The sequence below is a fragment of the Manis pentadactyla genome, chromosome 5, assembly GCF_030020395.1.
Source record: "Manis pentadactyla isolate mManPen7 chromosome 5, mManPen7.hap1, whole genome shotgun sequence".
NCBI lineage: Eukaryota > Metazoa > Chordata > Mammalia > Pholidota > Manidae > Manis > Manis pentadactyla.
The window spans coordinates 125556234-125580635 of record NC_080023.1 but is presented as its reverse complement, the minus strand read 5'-3'; the positions used below and the strand labels follow the sequence as shown (position 1 = coordinate 125580635).

At 39.2% G+C, this 24402-nt stretch overlaps 1 protein-coding gene across 1 annotated transcript in view; it reads left to right on the top strand.

Annotated features, from left to right (window-relative positions):
* INPP4B (inositol polyphosphate-4-phosphatase type II B) overlaps positions 1 to 24402 on the top strand; it is a 948429-nt gene that overhangs the window by 752854 nt on the left and 171173 nt on the right. Inside the window, exons 15-16 of the mRNA XM_057502657.1 lie at positions 13380 to 13510; positions 13863 to 13967. Of these exons, the coding sequence (XP_057358640.1) occupies positions 13380 to 13510; positions 13863 to 13967 (236 nt within the window). The remainder of the gene's footprint in view (positions 1 to 13379; positions 13511 to 13862; positions 13968 to 24402) is intronic.

Genomic DNA, 24402 nt, shown 5'->3' with positions numbered 1-24402 from the left:
TCGAATCTGTATATTGTTTTGGGCAGGATGGCCATTTTGACAATATTAATTCTTTCTAGCCAGGATCATGGGATGAGTTTCCATTTGTTAGTGACCTCTTTAATTTCTCTTAAGAGTATCTTGTAGTTTTCAGGCTATAGGTCTTTCACTACCTTGGTTAGGTTTATTCCTAGGTATTTTATTCTTTTTGTTGCTATTGTGAATGGAATTGTCTTCCTGATTTCTCTTTCTGTTAGTTCATGGTTAGTGTATAGGAAAGCCACAGATTTCTGTGTGTTAATTTTGTATCCTGCAACTTTGCTGAATTCTGATATTAGCTCTAGTAGTTTCGTAGTGGAGTCTTTAGGGTTTTTTATGTACAATATCATGTCATCTGCAAATAGTGACAGTTTAACTCTTCTTTACCAATCTGTATTCCTTGTATTTCTTTATTTTGTCTGATTGCCGTGGCTAGGACCTCCAGTACTATGTTGAATAACAGTGGGGAGAGTGGGCATCCCTGTCTTGTTCCCGATTGCAGAGGAAAAGCTTTCAGCTTCTCGCTGCTCAGTATGATGTTGGCTGTGGGTTTATCATATATGGCCTTTATTATGTTGAGGTACTTGCCCTCTATACCCATTATGTTGATAATTTTTATCATGAATGGATGTTGAATTTTGTTGAATGCTTTTTTAGCATCTATGGAGATGATCATGTGGTTTTTGTCTTTCTTTTTGTTGATGTGGTGGATGATGTTGTACCATCCTTGCATCCCTGGGATGAAACCCACTTGGTCATGGTGTATGATCCTTTTGATGTATTTTTGAACTCGGTTTCCTAATATTTTGTTGAGTATTTTTGCATGTATGTTCATCAGGGATATTGGTCTGTAGTTTTCTTTTTTGGTGGCGTCTTTGCCTGGTTTTGGTATTAGGGTTATTTTGGCTTCATAGAATGAGTTTGGGAGTATTCCCTCCTCTTTTATTTTTTGGAAAACTTTAAGGAGAATCGGTATTATGTCTTCTCTGTATGTCTGATAAAATTCCAAGGTAAATCCTTCAGGCCCAGGGGTTTTGTTCTTTGGTAGTTTTTTGATTACCGCTTCCATTTCTTTGCTGGTAATTGGTCTGTTTAAATTTTCTGTTTCTTTCTGGGTCAGTCTTAAAAGGTTGTATTTTTCTAGGAAGTTGTCCATTTCTCCTAGGTTTTCCAGCTTGTTAGCTTATACGTTTTCATAGTATTCTCTAATAATACTTTGTATTTCTGTGGGGTCCGTCGTGATTTTTCCTTTCTCATTTCTGATTCTGTTGATGTGTGTTGATTCTCTTTTTCTCTTAATAAGTCTGGCTAGAGGCTTATCTATTTTGTTTATTTTCTCGAAGATCCAGCTCTTGGTTTCATTGATTTTTTTCTATTATTTTATTCTTCTCAATTTTATGTATTTCTTCTCTGATCTTTATTATGTCCCTCCTTCTGCTGCCTTTATGCCTCATTTGTTCTTCTTTTTCCAATTTTGATAATTATGACATTAGACTATTCATTTGGGTTTGTTCTTCCTTCTTTAAATATGCCCGGATTGCTATATACTTTCGTCTTAAGACTGCTTTCGCTGCATACCACAAAAGTTGGCACTTGTGTTGTTGTTGTCATTTATTTCCATGTATTGCTGGATCTCCATTTTAATTTGTTCGTTGAGCCATTGACTATTTAGAAGTGTGTTGTTAAGCCTTCATGTGTTTGTGAGCCTTTTTGCTTTCTTTGTACAATTTATTTCTAGTTTTATACTTTTGTGGTCTGAAAAGTTGATTGGTAGGATTTCAATCTCTTGGAATTTATTATGGCTCTTTTTGTGGCCTAGTATGTGGTCTATTCTAGAGAATGTTCCATGTGCACTTGAGAAGAATGTGTATCCGGTTGCTTTTGGATGTAGAGTTTTATAGATGTCTATTAGGTCCATCTGTTCTAGTGTGTTGTTCAGTGCCTCTATGTCCTTACTTTTTTTCTGTCTTGTGGATCTGTCCTTTGGTGTGAGTGGTGTGTTGAAGTCTCCCAAAATGAATGCATTGCATTCTATTTCCTCCTTTAATTCTGCTAATATTTGTTTCACATATGTTGGTGCTCCTCTATTGGGTGCATATATATTTATAATGGTTATATCCTCTTGTTGGACTGAGCCCTTTATCATTATGTAATGTCCTTCTTTATCTCTTGTTACTTTCTTTGTTTGGAAGTCTATTTTGTCTGATACTAGTATTGCAACACCTGCTTTTTTGTCCCTGTTGTTTGCATGAAATATCTTTTTCCATCCCTTGACTTTTAATGTGTGCCTGTCTTTTGGTTTGAGGTGAGTCTCTTGTAAGCAGCATATAGATGGGTCTTGCTTTTTTATCCTTTCTATGACTCTGTGTCTTTTGATTGGTGCATTCAGTCCATTTGCATTTAGGCTGATTTTTGTAAGATATGTACTTATTGCCATTGCAGGCTTTAAGTTTGTGGTTACCAGAGGTTCAAGTTTAGGTTCCTTACTATCTTACTGTCTAACTTAATTCACTTATTGAGCTATTATAAACACTGTCTGATGATTCTTTATTTCTCTCCCTTCTTTTTCCTCCTCTTCCCTTCTTCATATGTTGGGTGTTTTGTTCTGTGCTCTTTTGAGGAGTGCTCTCGTCTAGAGCAGTCCCTGTAGGATGACCTGTAGAAGTGGTTTGTGGGAGGCAAATTCCTTCAACTTTTGCTTGTCTGGGAATTGTTCAATCCCTCCTCCATATTTAAATGATAATCATGCTGGATACAGTATTCTTGGTTCGAGGCCCTTCTGTTTCATTTCATTAAGTATATCATGCCATTCTCTTCTGGCCTGTAGGGTGTCTGTTGAGAAGTCTGATGATAGCCTGATGGATTTTCGTTTGTATGTGACCGTTTTTTTCTCTCTGTCCTTTTAATACTCTGTCCTTGTCTTTTATCTTTGCCATTTTAATTATTATGTGCCTTGCTGTTGCCCTCCTTGGGTCCCTTGTCATGGGAGTTCTGTGTGCTTCTGTGGTCTGAGAGGCCATTTCCTCCCCTAGTTTAGAGAAGTTTTCAGCAATTATTTCTTCAAAGACACTTTCTATCCCTTTTTCTCTCTCTTCTTCTTCTGGTACTCCCATGATGGGAATATTGTTCCTTTTCGATTGGTCACACATTTCTCTTAATATTCTTTTATTCCTGCAGATCCTTTTATCTCTCTCTGCATCAGCTTCTCTGCGTTCCTGTTCTCTGTTTTCTAGTCCATTAGTGGCCTCTTGCATCTCATCCATTGTGCTTTGAAGTCCTTCCAGAGATTGTTTTATTTCTGTATTCTCCCTCCTTAGTTCTTTCATATTTCCCTGCAAGTCCATCAGCATGGTTATGAGTTTTGTTTTGAATTCTTTTTCAGGAAGATTGGTTAAATGTATCTCCGCAGATTCCTTCTTAGGGGAAGATGTGCTAGATGTCTGGGTTAGTCTTGTCTGGATCAAATTTTTTTGCCTTTTCATGTTGACAAGTGCAATGGCATGCTATTTACTCGTCTGTCAGCTGGGAGAGCCAAGACTCTTTCCACTTGCTCCTGGCCTTCCTGTACTGACACAACGGCGACCCCCAGCGGCTTTTGTTGGGCAATTGCATGTAGACTGGGTCTCTGTATCTTTCCCAGCCGGTATGGAGGAAGCTCCCTTGCTGTGGGCATGGCCAGACTCAGGCTGCTTCTCTGCTATGACGGGGCTCTGGAGGGGGAATGAGGGTGGGGGCCTGTTTGGCTGTTTACCGCCGTGAGGAGTCTCAGAGCTATTGCCCAAGGGGTTAGTGTGCCCAGAGTTCCCCGGGATTCCCAGCTGCTAGGCTAAGTGTCCCGGGATGCTTCCATCCAGCAGTGGGGTTCCTGTACCTTTAAGACTTTCAAAAAGCACTCACTTTTCTTTGTCTCAGGGGTGCTGGCTGCAGGGATCTGCTCACAGGTCTTACTGTCCTGTTTCCCTAGTTTCAGCACCCCATGCACTGTGTGTCTGCGCTCCAGTGCGGATGGCTAGGGCTGGGTGTTTAACAGTCCTGGGCTCCCTCTCCCTCCCTCTCTGACTCCTCTCCTCCCGCCAGTAGCTGGGGTGAGGGTTGCGTGGGTCCCGCTGGGCCGCAGCTTGTATCTTACCCCCTTCGTGAGGTGCTGGGTTCTTGCAGGTATGGATGTGTTCTGGCTATTGTCCTGTGTCTTCTGGTCTCTCTTTTAGGGATAGTTCTATTTGTTGTATTTTCAAAAACATGTATGTCTTTCGGAGGAGATTTCCACTGTCCTACTCATGCCACCATCTTGGCTCTGCCCTCCTCAGATTTAATTTTAAGTGAAAGTTTACAAATCTAGTTCTAGAAGTTAGTAGCCCAGTCTCTAATCCCCTCAGTCAACACATGTTCATTAAGGAACTCTGGGTTTTGTTTTTTATTTTGTTTTGTGTCCCTTTGTTTTTATAATAAAGAATTATAGGGATGAGGAAAAAGTGGACCATCAGGGTTTTAGCCTAAAAGCCATATGGTATTCTAGTGACTCTCAGACTGCAAGGAATTTCATTTAGAACTTCCTTCCAACTATAATATTCTATGAGTTTGTATTTGTTTTCTTTAAATATTTAAAGAAGGTAAAGTATATGTTAATTCTGATATCCTGTAATTTGGATAATCTAATATGTTTTTTTTGAGAGTGAAGGAGGACCAGATAATTACAGTGGGATAACAGGTGTAAATTAGCTCATATGATTGCTCCACCTCTAACAAAGTTGGTACAGTGACAGATATTGGGGGAAATCAATAATATAACACATACATACACAAAAAAGATCTTTTTCATCTATAAGTAAAAAGTAATGCACATCAATAATTGTGATTTTGAACTATATGATGCACACATCATTAAGATTTTGTCTAGTGCTTAACCAGTCACTAATCATCTCACATATATATGTATATAAAATAATAAAACTATTAGTGGAGAAGCAGTATGTCAAATGGACCTCGAGGCAGAGGGACACTGCAAGAGGTCCCAACTGTGTTGAGAGTCCTTGCATACATGACCAAGGAGATCCAATGGCAGTGAAAGTATCTGGGGTAAGAAATAGTGCTACTGTGTGGAGTCTTTGGCAATTTGAGTTAAGATTGAGTTTCAGTGCAGACCTTCAGGCTTTTGGAGTGTACTGGTGCCTCTGCCCCAGGAAGCTACATTTCATTTGAATAATAGCCCCTGGTATGATGCTGGGCCCTAGTAAAGACTGAACCCCTAGTGATGGGATACAAAGTGACTGTGTCTGGAGCTGCCCATTATGAACTGGGTATGGATTTGATACCATTGTGTGGTGTAAGAGCAATGAGTTGTTGGGTGGTAGTGATACATTTGTGATTGGGTGCAAGCAGCTCCAGAAGGAATGAGCGTATGTTATGAAGAGATGTCCCAGAGTCTTATGCCACTGACGTCATTCATGTCAGTGCCTCTATTGCAAGATGCTTCTCCCTCATCTGACACCTATAGCTTCATGGGAGTTTTCATATAACTAATTAATGGAGGAGGAAAGAACTCAAATGCCTATAAAGATGGGTTTGGTGGACCTTCAGTTCAGTAGTGAAGGAAATCCAGCGAGTAGGCAAATCTGCAAACATTGTAATCATTATTCGCTTAGAGGGAGAGGTGGCCTAAGGTATGGATATATATCAAGTATTGGTGGAGGGAGTGGCTTCAAGAAACTGGAAGAAATTAGACTAGAAAATTGGATACAAGGGGTCTTGGTAAGTGGTATTTGAATGGGCTTATAGGAGTGAGCACAAAGTGCCTTTATGCCTCAAAGCCATGCCTATCAGAAAGCAAATTGTACAGAAGTGGCTATCTGCAACCAGATGGACATTATCACCTGCTTGTGGATATTACCCAGACTCCTTTATCAGATACCCTAGAGTGTGTGCAGTAGATCCTGAAGAGAATGGTCCTGGTGGCAGACAGAGGGGCTATGCTCAGACCCAGAGATATGGCCTTCCTCTCCAAGGCTGATGTAGCTACTGTCACTGCTAGTTACATGCCAAAAATAGACTGACAATGGACATTAATAGGAAACTGTTCCTTAGGGAAGACCCAACAGCAGGCCAATTACATTGGATCCCTTTGATCTTGGAGAGGACAGCAATTCATCCTAAGTAGATGAAGTATAATCTGAATATATGGCTGCCTTTCCTGCTCACAGTCCCACTTACAAAATGCCTGATCCAATGGTATGGTGTCCCTTATAACATTACTCCTACCAAAGGGCGCTTGCTACATCAAAGAAGGTGTGACAGTGAGCTTATAAGCACTGTGTGCCCCACCCACCCCCAAACCACAGACATGATAGGATAGTGTAATAATATTAATCATGAAAGGCCCAGCTAAGCTACCCATTTAGGGGGACAAAAACCTTAAGATTGGGGTACTGTCCTCCAGGGTGAAGTTTATATGCAAAATTAACAGCTGATATAGGATATTGTGCCCACTATAGCTAAAATACACAACTCTGGGGAAAAGGGTGGGCTCTCCTTACAATCAGTCATAATGCTCCACTAGTGGGTTTGTGCTTCCTTTCCCTATATCTTAAATTTTGCCAATTAGCATTGTTTTTCTTGGGGTATGGGCAGAGGCAGCTCTGTCAGGGACCCAAAAAAATCCCATTTAACTGGAAGCTATAAATTGTTCTACATCTATGATCTGGTTATCAAGTTTTTCTCACTACAGTGAACCAGCAAAGATAGTAAGAGATACTATACTCATCACCACGAGAACACAGGACTGCTGTTTCCCAATCTAAGGGAAGAGAAATATATCTGGAACTTAGATGTGCACCATGCCCAGATGTGAATGGGAAATTGCAGCAACCAAGATTCCATAAGAAAAAGGAAACAAGGGCATAGTCCCTTGTGATTAATATCTGGGTCAACTCCCAAGGCAGCAATGTAGACCGGTTGATGTGCCAATGGAATATAAGGACAATCTGGAATGAGTGGTATGGAGAATGGTGATGAGCATCAGCTAAGGCCCAATGGATATTGTAGGATATTGTAGGTTGGTTCACTCCTCTCTTTAAGTCTTTGGGAAATTGCACTGGTCATCATTTTGAAGGATTGTACTTGAACTTCCCTCTTAAAGAAGTTATGAGGGACACTGTGTTACAGACTCCCTGGATATCAGAAAATAATGCAGCTTCAGGTTGTCCAAGGGGTTGCCTGTTGTCTTGCCAGTGCGTTTCAGCCCTGGGCAAGTTCGCTATGGATTCAAAGTGACCAAAGAAATTGACAGCAAAACGTTCTTTGGGGTGAAAGGATTTATTACCCTGCTTGTTCTCCTGGCAGTAGGTCAAACATTAGCATCTCTGCCAACACCCAGAGCACTGGGCCGAGCTCTCTATATAGGGCAATAGTAGCTTATTGCCTAAAAGTGTGGAAGCAGTAGCCTAAAAACAGGCCAGTTACATCATCAGGTGGTTTGAGTTCAGTGAGGATCCTGGCCATAGGAACCCCAACTTCCCCACACTCCACCCCTCCAGGATTCTCTCATTACAATCTACATGCGTTCAGTCTTCTGCAGTGGTCCCTGTGTGAGAAAGCTGGAGCACTGCAACCAGATTCCACAACAGCAACAGAGGATAACAACAACTTAGAGATAATAAAAATTAAGATACAGCAAGATTTTGATATAGGTAACAAAAATTATAATAATCCTCAAGCCAGAGGAGGTTCCTAATAACAAAAAATTTATAATAATTCTCAAGCCAGTTCCCAACCCTCAAGACTATAGGGGCAATAAAACATATGTTTTAATGACACCAACATAGGCAAATCTTGTCCATCAGGTAGGATGCATGCAAGAGAGCGGTCCTGTGATAGGACTGTAGCAGGAAGGGGGTCCCTTCCAGGTCTAGTGTACCATACTTGTACTCCTTTCCCCATGGGGGTTACTGAAGGGTCTATATATAGTGCTACTGGAGGGGCATGCACTGGCCATAATGATAAAACAAAACTCCCTGGTAAGATGCTCCTACCTTCTGGCCATCCAGGATATACTACTGTGACCTTTGGGGGCCACTTTGCTGTTATTCCAGGAATACACAGAGGCCAGCTTCCAGGCCTTGTCCTCAAGGTGCCAGGAGAGCCAGCCATCATTTGTCCATGTGTCAAAAGGTCCAATGCCACATCCACTCAGTGGAGTCTCTGGGGTTCAGTGCATTTGGTGCTGGCAGCGAGATGTTATTCTGGTGGCCAAACCTCGGCTTCAGTGATTCTTACTTGGTTTGTACTTGCAGTTGTATAGGGGAGGCAGCCATATGTATTAACATGTCTACGAGGCTCTCTCATTCAAACATCATAGCATAGTCCATAAGCCGACTGACCATCTCCGCAGACTATTGGTATCTGTGACTTTAGTCCGGATTTTAACAAGCCATTGTGCCTCTCTGTCATGCCTGCTGCAGTAGGCTTGTATAGCACATGAAACTTCCATTTGATTCCCAGCTGTTGCACCCATTCTTGCAGTATATGTCCAGTAAAATGGGTGCCCTGATCACTCTCAATCACCTGTGGTCAGCCACAGGCAGCAAAGAGATGCTCTCAGCCTCTTTTGGTCATCTGCTGGTCTTCAGAATGGGTAGGAAAAGCAACCAGAAGTGCAGTAGCTGTGTCCACACAAGTCATCACATACCGATATCCTTCTGACACAGGTAGAGGCCCAATATAGTCTATCTGCCACCTGACGAGGGGTATAGGCCCCTTAGCTACTGTCCCATGTTGCTGTGGAACTCAGTGTAAGTCCCTTTTGGAGCACACGACACACTCCTGCTGGGCTCTGCTAACTTCTTCAAAGGTCAAAGGCAAGCCCCACTGAAGGGCTTCAGCCCACATTGCCTTTTGCCCTGCATGCAACAAATGCTGATGTAACCATTGGGCTACATCAGAGGCAGGCTTTCCTTCTAACCAACATATCTGGGCCAATTAATCTGCTTCATCATTTCCTGGGGATGCCAGTGGCAAATGACCTGTCACATGGTATACTATAATTATTTTAGTTTGACCACAGGCCCATAAGTCTTGCCACAATTCTTGCCCCCAAAGGGGTCACTGAACAACCAGCCAGTTGCATTGTACCAGATTGGTAGCCATAGGATCAAGCCCTGATAGACAGCCCAGCTGTCAGTGCAGAAAACTATGGGGAGTGCTCCTGGCTGATCACAAGCCACATGTCCTGCAACTCTGTCCATTGGCTGTTTTTCCCCCTCACCATCTTCCATCCATATTGTCTCAGTCTTAGGATGGAAAGCTATGGCCCTCCATTTTGGGGGCTGCCAATGGTTGGAGCCATTTGTGTACCATGTATCTTTGGGTATAGGGGCTCTTCCCCCCCGATAGGGACTCTCTGCTACTAATGGTTCAAAAGCAAGTTCTTCCTGCTTGTCACTAGTATATATCATTGGCCCCAATAAGTGTTGGAGTTCTTCACTCAAGGGGCTACTAGAGAAGGAAGCACCCCATTTGGCTAGTGTGGGTGTTTGTTCCACACTGCTCCTTGGCTTTTGGGACCAGTCTTGTACCCACCCCAAGATGGGATAGGTGGTTATTACCTTTATCAGGGCCATTCCAGTGATGGGTTCTGTAGCCAGCAATGCATGATACATGGCAGCCAGTTGTTTTTCTTTCAAAGTGTATTGTACCTCTGCCCCTTTCCAGAGTTGTGACCAGAATCCAATGGGTTGGCAAGTTCATTCAAGCCGCCGCCAGAGACCCCAGCCATAACCATCTTCAGTGACATGAACATCCAGCTCTCAGGGCCTTGATGGGTCTATCACACTCAAGGCCTACATAGCCTTGACTGCCCGTTTTGTTGTAGTAAAGGCAGATGCACATGTCTCATCCCAGTCCCACCTGATGCCCTTTCGTACCAACCAGTATAAAGGTTTCAGAATTTGTGCCAGGTGCAGGATAGACACGCTCCAGTAGCCTAGAAGACCCAAAAACTCCTGTAGCAATGCTACAGTTGTAGGGGTAGGAAAGGCCTGGACTTTATCTATAACTGCTTCTGGTATCACTTTGGTCTTACCTGACCAGATGATTCCCAAGAATTTGGTCGACAAACCAGGTCCCTGAACCTTGATGTTGTTCACAGCCCATCCTTTCTCCTGTAGATGTTGCAGCAGTCTAAGTGCTGCACCTTCTAGATCTGAAAGAAAATCAGACGTAAGCATGACATCATCAATATAATGGTACAGCCACACCCATATATATGGTTGGCCGTTTCTCCCATGTAGCCAAGCCCTGCGCTAAAAGTTCATGACAGATGGTGGGTGGGGCTATGGAGGTATCCCTGTGGAGGGATGGTGAAAGTCCATTGCCTTCCTTCCCATGTGAAGGCAAACTGTTCCTGACTTTCCTGATCAATGTCAATGGAAAAGAAGGCATCAGCAAGATCTACCACATAGTGGTATGTTCCTAGTTCATGGCTGAGGGTATCCATCAAGCCTGCAATAGAGGGGACAGCAGCATGCATAGGGGGTGTGACTTTATTCAGTTCTCTGTAATCCACAGTCATATGCCAGGAGCCATCTGGCTTTTTTACTGGCCACACTGGGGAATTGAAAGGACTATAGGTGGGCTTTATAATACCCACCTTTTCCAGCTGCTGGAGAGTTTCTCCAATCTCTTTCTTCAGGGAATCCACAGAAGTTTGCAGCTCGCATTCTTGTGCCACCATTTCTTGGGTCTCTACTGTAGACTTTATTAAGACTGTGAGAAGCAGCCAACCCACAGTCCGTGCTGCCTCACGGGCACTCTGTTTCTCAAAGGATCTGCTTACTATACTAAGGGCCTCCCATATAGCCTTAGGTGTCACCTCCACTTGCCTCTAGTTCTGGGGTGGAGCCCAGTCCTCTAGGAGACAAGCCACCTTAGACTACATACCCATTGGGGGGCAATCCACTGTTTCTCCATTCACAGGGGCAGCCCACTGAAGCACCCCTCCCATTAGGGCAGCCTTTTTCCTTGGTCAACAATGAACCCTGCCAACTATGCCAATTGTCTTGCCAATGGGTTTCAGCCCCGGGCAAGTTTGCTATCAAGTCGATGTGACCAAAGAAATTAACAGCAAAACGTTCTTTGGAGTGAAAGGGTTTATTACCTGGCTTGTTCTCCTGGCAGTAGGTCGAGCAGTAGTGTCTCTGCCTCTGCCCAGAGCACTGAGCCGAGCTCTCGATACAGTGCAATAATAGCCTATTTCCTAAAAATGTGGAAGCAGTAGCCTAGCAACAGGCCAGTTACATCATCAGGTGGTTTGAGTTCAGTGAGGATCCTGGCTGTAGGAACCCCAACTTCCCCACACCTGTCCTGGACCAGTTTATGTGCTTTTATATACTGTCTCCACCCTAATTTTTCCTCAGATTTTGACCACTTGTTCTTTGGAAAACCCCACATACTGCCACCATTGTCAGCTTATCTCCTCACACCACCAGCTGTGTCAGCCTCCCTCAAGGTGAAGACCAGTTGTTAGCGTGCCCCCAGTGGCATCTACCATGGAACGATCTAGAGTGATTCTGGCACCTGTGTCTTATCAGATCAGACTCAGGTCGGTTCTGCCTAACTGGGATGTTTCTTCCCTAGTGGCCCAGAGGAGTCAGATCACACAACAGAAGTGCAGAGGGGTTCATCTCCTAGGACAAATCTTTACCTATGAAATAATATAGAAGATAGTCAGGAACTGGTGTATAAATGTCTCTCCCATCTAACAAAGTATTCCAAAGTTCCATTTTCCATGTCAGTCCCCACAGAACATTAAACTTTTTGATCATATTTTGCCAGACTTCTTAGGGAAAGAAATGGACCCCCCCCAACACACACCGGTATCCCACAGCACAGTTAGGGACTTCTCTTTGTCCTCATTCCTCCCCAACTTCCTCTCTTTTAATTATCCTTTCTGACAAGGATTCAGAGACAGCATAAATTGCAACCCATGGTGCATCAATTAGTATTAAATAGGAATATTTAACCAGTATTTCCATTATAACCATATGTTGGAAGGAAAGCCTGAAGCTGTGCATATTAAGTTGATCTATCACACTTGCTGTCTGTCTCAGGTTTGACCTAATTGTCCCAGGCCCTTACAAACTTGAATATCTCAAGCTTTTGGAATTATTGTTTGTTTTGGTTGTTGCTCTTCTGTCCTGAGCTTGAACACCCTGCCATTTGAATGCACAGAGAGCTTGACTCCTCAGTTCTTCCACCTTCCCTCCACCACCCTCCCTCCTTTGGTCATTAACTTCCTTTACTCTCATTGTCTATTGATTAATTTATTTTTCGCCATTAATGTTGTGTGATGAAATCTTATTTATGGAAAAATTGAGAACGAGATTAACGTTCACAAAAATTGTAAAGACATCAGATGAAAGATGCAGCAATACTGCATTGCATTCCCACTGAAACAAAATAAAAGCAGCTGCAAACATTTAAAAGCAAGTCACATTTTTGCACCCCATCCATTATTCTTGTGTTTAACAGGATGTTAAAGATTCTACATCTTCTGAATTTATTAGCTTGGTATTTAGCATGTTTCACAGCCAAAATAGCAAAGACGGTTCATTATTGCTGGTTAAATTAGCCTCATGAAATGTTGTTGGTAAAAGGTTACAGAAATGAATAAGAGATCTAACCAAGCAGCGTATTAGACCATTTATCATTATAATTTAAAAAGGCATTCTGATGATTTAAATTAACTTGGCAGAAGGGTAGAAAATTAGATAAAAGTTAGTAATTAAAACTTAAATGGCATGATTAGCTTTTCTTTTTGATAATGAAAGAACAAAACATATATACAGATACAACATTTACTTAAATTGCCCTCTTGGGAGAAACTCAGCCAGTAAAATTATACCTGATCATACCATTTATGGGTTTTTAAAAAATTTTATAGCTATCATATATGCAAACAGGGTTACCTACAGATCTTCATTTCCTTCAAACAGACAGGTTATTTTATTTTGTATGGTCAAAGCGTAGAACTTAATGTCTTTCTGTTGAGGTTTTAGTGTTTGTTTTTTAACTCAATGGCCTCTCTATATATTAAGGATACTAAATCTTCACCATATTTGTGAAGTTATCAATGAAAAGAATTATTTAACCTATATTTTTTTCTCTTTGGCATACAAAATTGTTAATGTTTGTGTGACCTAAAGTATTCATATCTGTGTCAAAATTGTTATTTTTTTCTAATAAGAACATCAAGCTTTCCTGAAAGGGATGGTGAATCAATTTCTTACTAGTCGGGCAACTTTGATAAGTGTTCCACATCTGTGGGCTTAGGATCAAAATAACGATTTTCTCCTCTTTTCCATTCTTAACAGAAACCAGGAGCTAAAAGAACTTGGTGAGCTTTCTCCACACTGGGACAATCTACGGAAAAATGTCCTCACTCACTGTGATCAAATGGTGAATATGTACCAAGACATTCTGACAGAACTTAGCAAAGAAACAGGTGTGAATGATGTTATATAACCAAACTGACTTGCATTTCATGTACATTATGGGAAAACAGTAATCAACAAGGTTGTTATCAATATATCAGAGCCAAAATTTTAAAACCGACCTGATTTCTTACACTACCATCTTGGCATGACAACAAGGAAGAAAGAAATCACACCGTTTTATCTCACGGTATTATTATAGATAAAGCAGAATTTTGATTCAATTTCTGAAAAGAATAGAAAGTTACAGAGTATGTTTTTCTTTCTGAAATTCTTGTGACATTTTTCTATGCCAAACGTACTTTTCCACATATGTGCACACACACATTGTTTACAAATAATGTTGAATTTTTTTCCACTTAGGGTCCTCTTTCAAACCGAGCAGCAGCAAAGGAGAGAAAACATTAGAATTTGTTCCAGTAAATCTACATCTTCAAAGAATGCATGTACATAGCCCTCATTTGAAAGGTAGTGTGTAATGTTCTTTTTAAAGTGGACAAATTATGTGTGTACTTCTTTAAAAAGCTTGGCTATTAGCAGAATTAAAAATTCTAGCAGTTACATAAAGAAGACAGTGAAACAATTGAAGCTGATAATGACCCTGCATACTACAAAGGAGACTGTTATATTTTTGTTGCTGTGTTTCTGGGGAATGTTTTGTAAATGTGGCACCAGAACTGAATTAACAGGTGAATATGCAAAATGAGTTTTAGCTTCCTTAAGTGGGATCAGTGATGGCTAATAGCTACCAAGTGTGCTGCTATTAGAGTTAGGAAAAAAGGGAAAAACAAGACTTACACATTTTGTACCTATCTTGAGAAACCAAAGCTCAAAGTGGACTCATGCTGTGTCACTTAGTGGTTAGTAACAAAAGAACCATCTCCTTCCCTGTGAGAAGGAGGTTTATCAGATAGAAGGTAAGAGACTATTTGATTGACTCAATTTTGAGAAACATTTTTCAAGGAAAAACGTAATAGATTTTCATAAACATAGCTGAGCAGGGTCCAGAGTCAGCAGTATGGTGTTATATTCATGGCCATTCTACATAATTCCTTGACATTTCTCAAAAAAAAATTCTCAATATTCTTCTCATCTCCTTTGACTTTAACTTACAGCTGTACGCATTTTTATTTACATTTAGGCTAACTATCTGCCCGTATGTCTGCCAATGAGTTTCAGCCCCAGGCAAGTTCACTATGGATTCAATGTGACCAAAGAAATGACAGTAGAACATTCTTGGGGTGAAAAGGTTATACCCAACAGTATTTCCTCGGTGGCAGGTCAATCACTAAAATCTTGTACGCTCAGAGAGAGTCTGCACACAGCAAGCCAGTCTCTGCCGCTGGGCCTCTCTGCCTGCACAGCTGTCCCAGTCTCTGTCCTCGGCGCTGCCACCACTCCAGCCTCTGCTCTGCTCTCCTGCAGCCTTGCAACCATACCACTGTATCACCCAGACCACTGGGCAGGTCTCTTTATATAGAATCAATAACAATTCATTGTCCATATGTGTGTTGTGAGCTAGCCAACCAGGGCCAGGTGAGAATCCTGGCCACCGGAACTTTCATTTTATCCACACCCTATTTACCAGCAAAAGTCCCATGTTATGCCTGTCATCCAGTATCATTGTTAACAATGCCCTCCACCTCCTTTTCTTCTCAGAATTCTCCCTGTTTGAATAAATGGTCATCCTTCTAGTATCCATCTTCCTTGGGAGCCAAAAGTTAATTTAGATCATCAACTCCTTCATGAGAAGTATATCAACACATGCATGTAAACATATACAGATACATCGAACACTCTTTTAGCCATTGTCATAATTTAGATGTTGCAGGTTTTAAACAGTTAAAATGAAATCTCTACTCTGCTTTAGAATTGTCTAATGTTTTATAATAGGCAAATTAAACATTATTCTTTTTGTGCATACAGATTGTGTCTACGCAACCAGCTAAAGTGCACATTTAAGGGTAGTGATAATCATTCTGATGTACTTTGTTATCCTTGGTAACCCTTTTCCACTCTCTGAAATTTTGACTCAGATCCTACTCACAAAAATTATGTCAAATGAAAGAACTGAAGTAAAAATGAGATGATTACTCCAAGGCATTTAGGAGCTATTCTTTCATCACTTGAGTGTCTGTCAGTACTTTGAGCAGAACAGCATGTAATGGTTTTTTAAATCATCAAAACCAAAATATCAACAAGTAAATAAAGAAGCTAAAATATTGACAAGCTACCTGATAACCAACATGTTTTTCTCTAATGACCAATATGAAAATACTTTTACGATATAGTAATTAGTGTGTATATTTTGGAGTAGAACAGAATTGCAGCTTAACCACTTTTTATATGACCCAAAGTCTGTTGTTTAATGTTCCTAAGCAGGTTGTTCTCTTTCTGATTAAATGAATTAAATATAAAACACCTAGAATGTACAATAATAGTCTTAATAACACATGTGGCATTTGCCATCACTGGAACAAAATGGATCTGTTAAAATTATCAGGACTGTTAAAATTGGAGAAAAGTGATCTGTTAAGAGCCTATTAAAAGATAGTGAAATTTTGAACTGAAGAAGTAGCTAGATTCAGAGGAAAAATGATTTGGAAAAGCAGTTTAGGAAAATCAGCACACAAGTACTTAATGATGGATAAAATGAAGAAATGAGAGAAGGCTGACTCAGGTTACATCATGGGTGGATAACAGTATAATCAAACCAGATAGTTTGTCAGGTCCAAATAGATATGAATTAATATTTAAATATGCATTCAAATATTTGGTGGTGATCCTTAAAATAAAAAAATTATTTTTATTTATTTATTTATTATTATTTCACTTTATACTCATTTCTTGAAAACAGAAGAATCATTTACAATATACTGTATTTTCCAAGATTCTGTCTGTAAGACAAATCTGAGTGAGCTGAGATAAATTCAGTGTGTTTAGTTTCTGTGTCTACAAATTTGTAAGGAAGACACTAGCAACTAAAAAAAAAATAAATTTTGAAAAGCAAACACAATTGTTTCTCATTAGTTTGGCTTGGGATAAGTATCAGTTTCCTAGGGTTACTATGACAAAGCACCACAAGCTGGGTGGCTCCTGCAACAGAACTTGCTATCGCACTGTCTGGAGCCAGAAGTCTGAATGATGGCAAAGCCATGCTTCCTCTGAAACCTACAGGGGAAGCCTTTTGCCTTCTTCTTGCTTCTGACAGTTTGCCAGCAATCTTTGATTTTCTTTGGTTCGTTGATGCAGCACACCAACCCTCCATCTTCACGTGATGTTCTCGGTGCATTTTCCCATCATCTCTGCATGTCAATCTCTGTGTCCAAATTTTCCCTTTACAAATGCTAGTCATATTGGATTGGGATCTTCCCTAATGGCCAGATTTTCACTTGATTGCATCTGTAAAGACCTTGTTTCCAAATTTTGGTTATATTCTAAGATCTCTTTTGTTGGGGGGGGCGGTGCACAGTTCAACCCACAACAGAATGTATAAAGGAATTTCTTATTTTTTATGACAGATATTAAGTAGTAAAGAGAAAAGTAAGATTTTGATGTTACAGAACTAGTGTATACCTCATACAGTAAAGGATTTTGGAAATAACAGTTTTCAGAGAGACTGGTTCCTCTCTTTGAAGAGCCAAGAAGAAAAATATGGGAAAGGAGTAAGTATCCTAATAGCCAAAAATTAATGTGAATGTATTGAATTCCACTGCATACTGATTTTACCCCAAGGCTACTCATGTATGTGTGTATATGTAACATACACACACTTGTGTAATTTGTATGATATACATGTCATATGCATAACATTAAATATTGTTTATATATTTTTAATGTTTTATAATAAATTTAAAAGGTATTACTTGAAAATGAAATTCAGATAAAGTAGGTGTGTCATTGACTAGATTACTAACTATATGTTACAATGGAAATTGAAAACTTGATGGAATTTTGGGACCCTTGCCACTTCTTTGAGTTTGACCAAGTTAATAACTTTCCTGAGCTTCAGTTTTCTTTGCAAAACAAAATGGCTAAAAGTTGTAGATGATAGTCAATCAAATTTTCTACTTGCTTATATAACATGTTTTTAACTGATTAAATGAATTACAGTTAAATTTGTTTAAAATCCATGGCTACTGATGTGAATGAATGTTTAGCTGAATTACAGGCAACATTTTGCAAGGTAATGATGCAAGTTAAAACCTTGGTATTTCACTGGTGAGTTATTTGGATGTAGTCTACACTTATTTTCATTCTTACCATTAGTAAATTGCATCTGTCCACATTTGATTGATAATCTGACTTTATGTGGAGAGGCATCTTTGCAAACAATAGCAGACAGATTCACCAAATCCAAAGCTAATGTCTAGCTCTTGAAACAAGTAACTGAGCAGAACTAATGCTGTCATGTCTCATACTGACAAATGAAATAACTTCCATTTAACTTCTGGTGCCCCCAGACCCATTAAGTTAATTTTTCATCCTTATTCATTACTTAAATTAAATGCAACAAATAGCATGCCCACCGTAATAGAGATCTAAGCAGTTACAACAATAACAAAACCAAACCCTGAAATTAAGAACAAAAGTTCTTGCTCCAATATGCCTCAGTAAATTTTATTTTAATAGAAAAATCAATTGTGAATATTGTAAAATATGGATCCTTATTATTCTATGCTGAAATTATTTTATATATTATAAATATGTAACAGCATATAGTATATAGGGAAGGAAAGAAGGAAAGGGGGGAAAGAAAGAGAAGAAAGAAAGGAATGAGAAGAGGGCAAAGGAAGAACCCACTATATTATATCATTAAGCTATGCTTGGAATCAGGTGTGGCATCCACCAGAATGTACTGTGTAATTACGGATGAGTCAGCCAACCTCTCTGCTCCTTAGTCTTCCAAACTCTGTATGGAGAGAAGGAGGAGCTATTTAGAGCTCTCTGAGAGCTCAAGAGTTTGGGTGTATCATCTCATCAACGCAGCATAATTACCTTTAGATACGTTTAATGATAATGCCAAAGAGCTTGGATTATTTTGAAACAAATTTCCCTTAAAATTCCCTATTGTCTCATGATTCATGTCAAAGTCATTCTGTGGGCCATTTTGAAGTCAGGGATTATGCTTAAATTCTTCCTTGAAATGAGATCTGCATGTCTACATTTTTTTTTCATTTTACTATTTTTATAGTTGTAGGAATTTTAAGAGATCTCTGGGGAAAAAATAGACTGATTATCTCATTTCTATTATTAAATGGCTTTTAAAAGGCTCTGAGGCAGCCCTATTATTAAATTTCAAACCAACCTAGTATCTTTAGCTTGATGAGATTCAACAGCTTGAATTCCACTTCCCTATTATGCTATATACTATGTCATTTTCATAAAGCCAAGGCCAATTTTGACATTTAAAATATAAAAGAAAGAAACACACATCATATTTTTTTAAGAATGAAAAAAGGACCTTTCTTTTTTTTTGCTTAAATTTTCTGTAAAATAAAATGTCCACCTAAATTTTTATAATTGTTTCTTGTATAGAAAATCTGAAAGCTTTTATTATACATAATTAAGGGCTATTTGTATCACAAAGATACATAATTTAAAAAGTAGGCTAAAATGAGGAAAGTTTTCAAATGAAACAATTATTGATCAGATTGTTATCTTAGAATTTTAATTGTTTTTTAAATTAACTCTTTTTTGGTTTATCTGCTCTCTTCTAGAGGAAAACAATCAGTTAATTCTAACTAAATTTGAATTTAAATTTAAAGGAGTACAAATGCTGAGAGTCAGTATGATATTTTATGTGGATACCATTCTTTATTAACTAAACTGAAAGATCAAGAAATACATCACATGGTTTTCATAGATCTGTCCACTATTTTTGTAGTAATTGTGCTCCTGGGCAGCTGTGTCTGGGAAGGTCTCTTCCTGCACACCAGGTGAAACCCCAGCCTGGTCTGGGGTGTGTTCTCGACTCTGATCAAGAAAGAATTTTTGAACAGGTTGAATGAGTGTAGGTAAGGAAGGAATTCATTAAAGCAAGAGTGGTAGTGAGTGGCAGCAGCCTTGCAGGCAGCAGAGAGCAAGGAAGAGCAGAGGGAGGAAAGGGAAGCTCACTGAACTCCTGCTCAGCACAGGGCAGATCCCCTGCCAACTCCTGAAGTCAGGGTCACCTAGCATCCAGTGTGCACTTGAATCTGCACGGCATGGGAGCTAAGCCCTTGTCACCCCAGGATTTGGGGGAGCTGCAGAGCACTGGGTGGAGTGAGATTATGTTCTGAGAATGTACCAAAGGAAAAGAAAGGAGATTGTTGGGCAGGCTACTAAACAGCATGATTGTACAACTGCAGTTCTGTCTGGGTCAAGCAGGTGACGGGAACTTGCAAAACCAAATCAGAGCTCTCAATAGGCCTTCCCTACTCCTCTGAAGTAAAACAGAGAGAGAAACAAGACTAGTGCTTAAGACTGGAAAACTGAATGAAATAGCAAAGTAACAAAGACACTTACCACTGGGAAAAGGGATCTCTTTTTAACCTCTCAAGAGGTTTGGAAGAGTGCAGAGACAAAACACAGTTAAGTTGAGCAGCAAGAAAGCTTATTTAAGGCAAAATAAACACTTGAAGGAAGGGGACTGAGGCAGCTTCAGAGAAAAGGAGGCATGCTTAAAGTCTTGGGATTTGTGTCTTTTAAGGATTTCAAGAATGTGGCAAAGGGCCAGGGGGCCCAGGCTTGGCATATGGTGTCATGGTGAGATACATCAAGTCACCATCTATGGTCAGTCCTTTGAATGTTCTGTAAGATAAACCTAGCACAAGGAATTTATTGATCCTGTTCTTCTCCAAGGTAGTGGTTACCCTCAAGCATTAGAAACATAACATTTAGGACTGCTTACACTGCCCTTAGTGTGAGTTGTTGGGTAAATACCATAAAGTTATTAGGAATGTTAGGAATCTTTCCTCCTAACTCCTTGTTTTTTAAAATGGAATCATAACCTTAAGATTGAGTCCCTCCTGTTCTTACTATACTATTTATATCTTGGCATTATTCTTCATACGCAGGAGACATTAATCATGATGTTTGTCCCATGTCCCTGCTCTACCTCAATTGCTAGTGAATTTCAAGGGCAGAATGGCCAAAAGAGATAAACCTAGCTGTCCGAATGCTGTGATATTGGTAACTGATAATTATCGAATAATAATTGCAAATGATAAGATTCTCCAGAGTCCTGTGATTTTATGATTTCTGTAAAGAGTACTGATATTTTAAAAATTTAATGACCAGTATTAAGCAGAAGCTACCTCAATTAAAGTTGAGGATTATACAGCAGTGCACAGTATGTTCTTATTTTAGATCTCATGACAAACTACACTTACCTATAGCTGGAGAGCAAACCTGTTTCCTTTGGCTTAAATTCATGTAAATTATGAGAATAACATTCAGCAGCTACTTTCTAATTGTTTTCTTCAGAGCCAATCTTTATAATGATTATGTGAGCAATTCCAATGTGGTGTGGGGATGAAGGGAAGGGTTCCTCACACCATCAATTCTCCAGCTCTCCACAGACACCAAATGGGTATTCTATAATTCTACGTATCCTACAAATGAATTCTGATTTACCTACAGATAGCATCTGATTCCACAGGTTGAGGGCACAGTCCACAGTATAGCCCTCCACTTCAGATGCCAATCAGAAGTCTCAGTTGTTACCTATACTTCTGATAACTGATCAAAATCAGAGGTTCCTACAACCCCCTCCTTGGGTTCAATTAGTTTGGTAGAGCTATTCATATAACTCAGAAAAACATTTTAGTTATTAGATTACCAGTTTATTGTAAAAAGATATGATTCAGTAACAGCCAGATGGAAGAGTTGCATAGGGCAAGGTAAGAGGAAAAGGCATATATTTTCCATGCTGAGAGCCTGCCTTTCTCCCAGCACCTCCACCTGTTCACTAACCCAAAAGCTCTCCAAAACCAGTCCTGGATTTTTATGGAGACTTTATTACATAAGCATGATTGGTTAAATAATTGGCCATTGAGTGTCAAACTCAATCTCCAGCCTTTCTCTCCTCCCATCTCCCAGAAGGTGGGAGAAGGAAGAGACTGAAAGTAGCGCCCCTCTAATCATCTGGTTAGATTCACTGGCAACCCCTCATCCTTAAGTGATGTTTAAAAGTCACTTCATAATGTAACAAGACACCTTTAGAGCCCTCAACCCTTAGGAAAAGGGTCTTAGGACCTCTGTGCCCTAAAAGAGGACAGACCAAATATTTATTTATTACTGTTAAACAGCAAAAGGTCAACTGAGTAATTTAAAAGATCAAATTGGCCTCATTGGATGATTCATGAATGGTGCAGCGTTCTATCTAGCAATCATAAAGGAAGTCCCTTAAACAGCCGAAAAGGAAAGGTTTTTAAAGGTAGAAGAAGGAGTGGTGAAAAGAAAACAAATTATTAGCAGAGAATCCATTGGTTTAAGCAAGGTTGCCCTCCTAAGAAGAATAAAAGGGATCAGTAAATTTCCTACTACTGACTAGGTAATTCCATGTTGACTCATTAAAGGTTATATGGAGTGGGTGGGAAGACAGAGCTGTAACTGCATTAGGTTGTTATTAAGTTTGGTTTGCTGATGTGGGACCCTTAATATAATTCCCTGGAGATGATATATTCCAGATTACAATTTTTTTTTCTGGATAGTGTATCTAAATTTTTTGCTCTATTTTTTGTTGATCTAAGACAAGACAAACTGAATTGAGCCTCAAAATACTTGTTTATTTATTGACACTTATTGAGCACCTATTAATATGCATGATGTTGAGAAATTTGGATGCTCTATTAATATTTGAAATATATGAGAAGGGATATAAGTACCAGAGTCTGTGTTTTGGGCAGAGTTAACTGAATGGTCACCCATGTAATAGAAGCGATATATTACACTGTGGATGCAGGAGGCTAAAATTGAAGAGGCAGTAGTAAGCCTGACAAGAAATGAAGAAGGTCAAAATTATGGTGAAGATAGTTGACATTAATAAGAGAATAAAATTTTGGTAGTAGAGTTGTTCAAATTGAACAGATAAAATGTTGAGACAAAGAGAAGAACTGAAAATGGTTTTTAGATGTTGAGAACTTTACTGTGGAATATGTAAGTAATGTAGAGTCTGTATTGGTCACAGAGAACCAAAGAGGAAGATCAGATTAGAAGAGTTGAAAGAAGGTCTTTGGGACTTTAAACCAAACAGGTAACTTCTCCAGGTTCTGAGGTTTGTCAGCAGACAAATAAAGGTAGAGTAGAATTTAGTATTGGTGACTTTTGAATAATCTCAACCATTTGAGAAAGCTGTGACCTCTTTTCATGAGGTAGAACAGATGCACTCATGGACACCCTGAAACTCTCTTCTTAGCTGTAGGTTAAAATCCCCTGGTCTAAGAAATCTTTGTATTTCATACAAGTCTAATATTCTGCTCCTCAGCTAGCAATTCCACTTCCAGGAATTCACCTGAAGAAAACAAAATCACTAATTTGAAAATATATATTCACACCTGTATTTATTACCCACTGATAGATGAATGGATAAAGAAGATACGGTACATATATGCAACAGAATATTACTCAGCCATAAAAAAGAAGGAAATCATGCCATTTGTAACAATCTGGTTGAGCCTAGAGGGTATCAAGCTAAGTGAAATAAGTAAGACAGAGAAAGACAAATACCATATTATTTCATTTATGTGAAATCTTAAATATCAAAACAAACAGAAAATAAATAGACCCAAAATATTGACAACAGACCATTGGTTACCATGGGGTGTGGATGATGGGGTGATTGGTGAAATAGGTGAAGGGGAGAAAGAGGTACAAACTTTAAATTATAAAATAAATTAGTCGTAGGTATGGAAGAACAACATGGAGAATATAACCAATAGTATTTTAATGTCTTGGTATGGTAGCAGGGGATAACTACACTCAGTGTGGTGAGCATTTAGTAATGTATATCATTATCAAATCACTATGTTGTACATCTGAAACCAATATAATATTCTATATCAACTATAATCCAATAAAAAGTTAAAAAGTAAAAAATAAAATAGAATAAAATAAGAAAAAAGAAAAGCAGTCTTCTGATTTATTAATGACTTCTTAAAAGGACAAGAAATTACCACTCCAGCAGTCTATTAATTGATTGTTCAGTATATGTGTTATTGATGACTTGATTTGGGTTGTATTCTCTTTGGTCTATGTTTTGTTTTGTGGCCTTGAGTTCTCTGAGTGCTCCTGAAGTTTTTCACTTGAAGACATTTTTTTATTAAGAAAAATACAGGTGCATTTGGATTCAACCACTATGAAAAAGTTATGGTGTTTACCTGAAGCTAATAAAATAATGTATGTTTTCTCTGTAAATAAGAAGAGCTGAAAAAAAACAATGTATCAATACCAAAATCAATTTGAAAAGGATCTACTATGAAATTAGGTTTCGCAAATGAAATGTAGTTTGACAGGAAGGCATTCACTCTGTCTCCCTTCTTACGGGGATACTTTTCATTAGCATGTAAAAATGATGACATGTTTTGAAGCCATAAACTTAATAAGTATCAAACTTGATAGCTTTCAAGATCAAAGGATTGTGTTTCAATTTAAATATGTGGATTTTTTATTTTAAAAAACAGTGTTTTGCTGGAAAATAGATCAAGAGGCATTTTGTGTATCTTTTCTATGTCACCTAAAGAAATTGCAAAGCATGCATTCAAAATTGTGTAAGATTTAGTATACACAGGCAGGAAATCTCTACTCTGTATAGATCTTTAAAAAAATGCAGTAGTACTATTCTGCCTTCAAACCACAGTGAATTCATATTTTGGTTTTTCTGTAAATTTTGGTTGGAAGATTGTTCATTATTGTTGAAGTT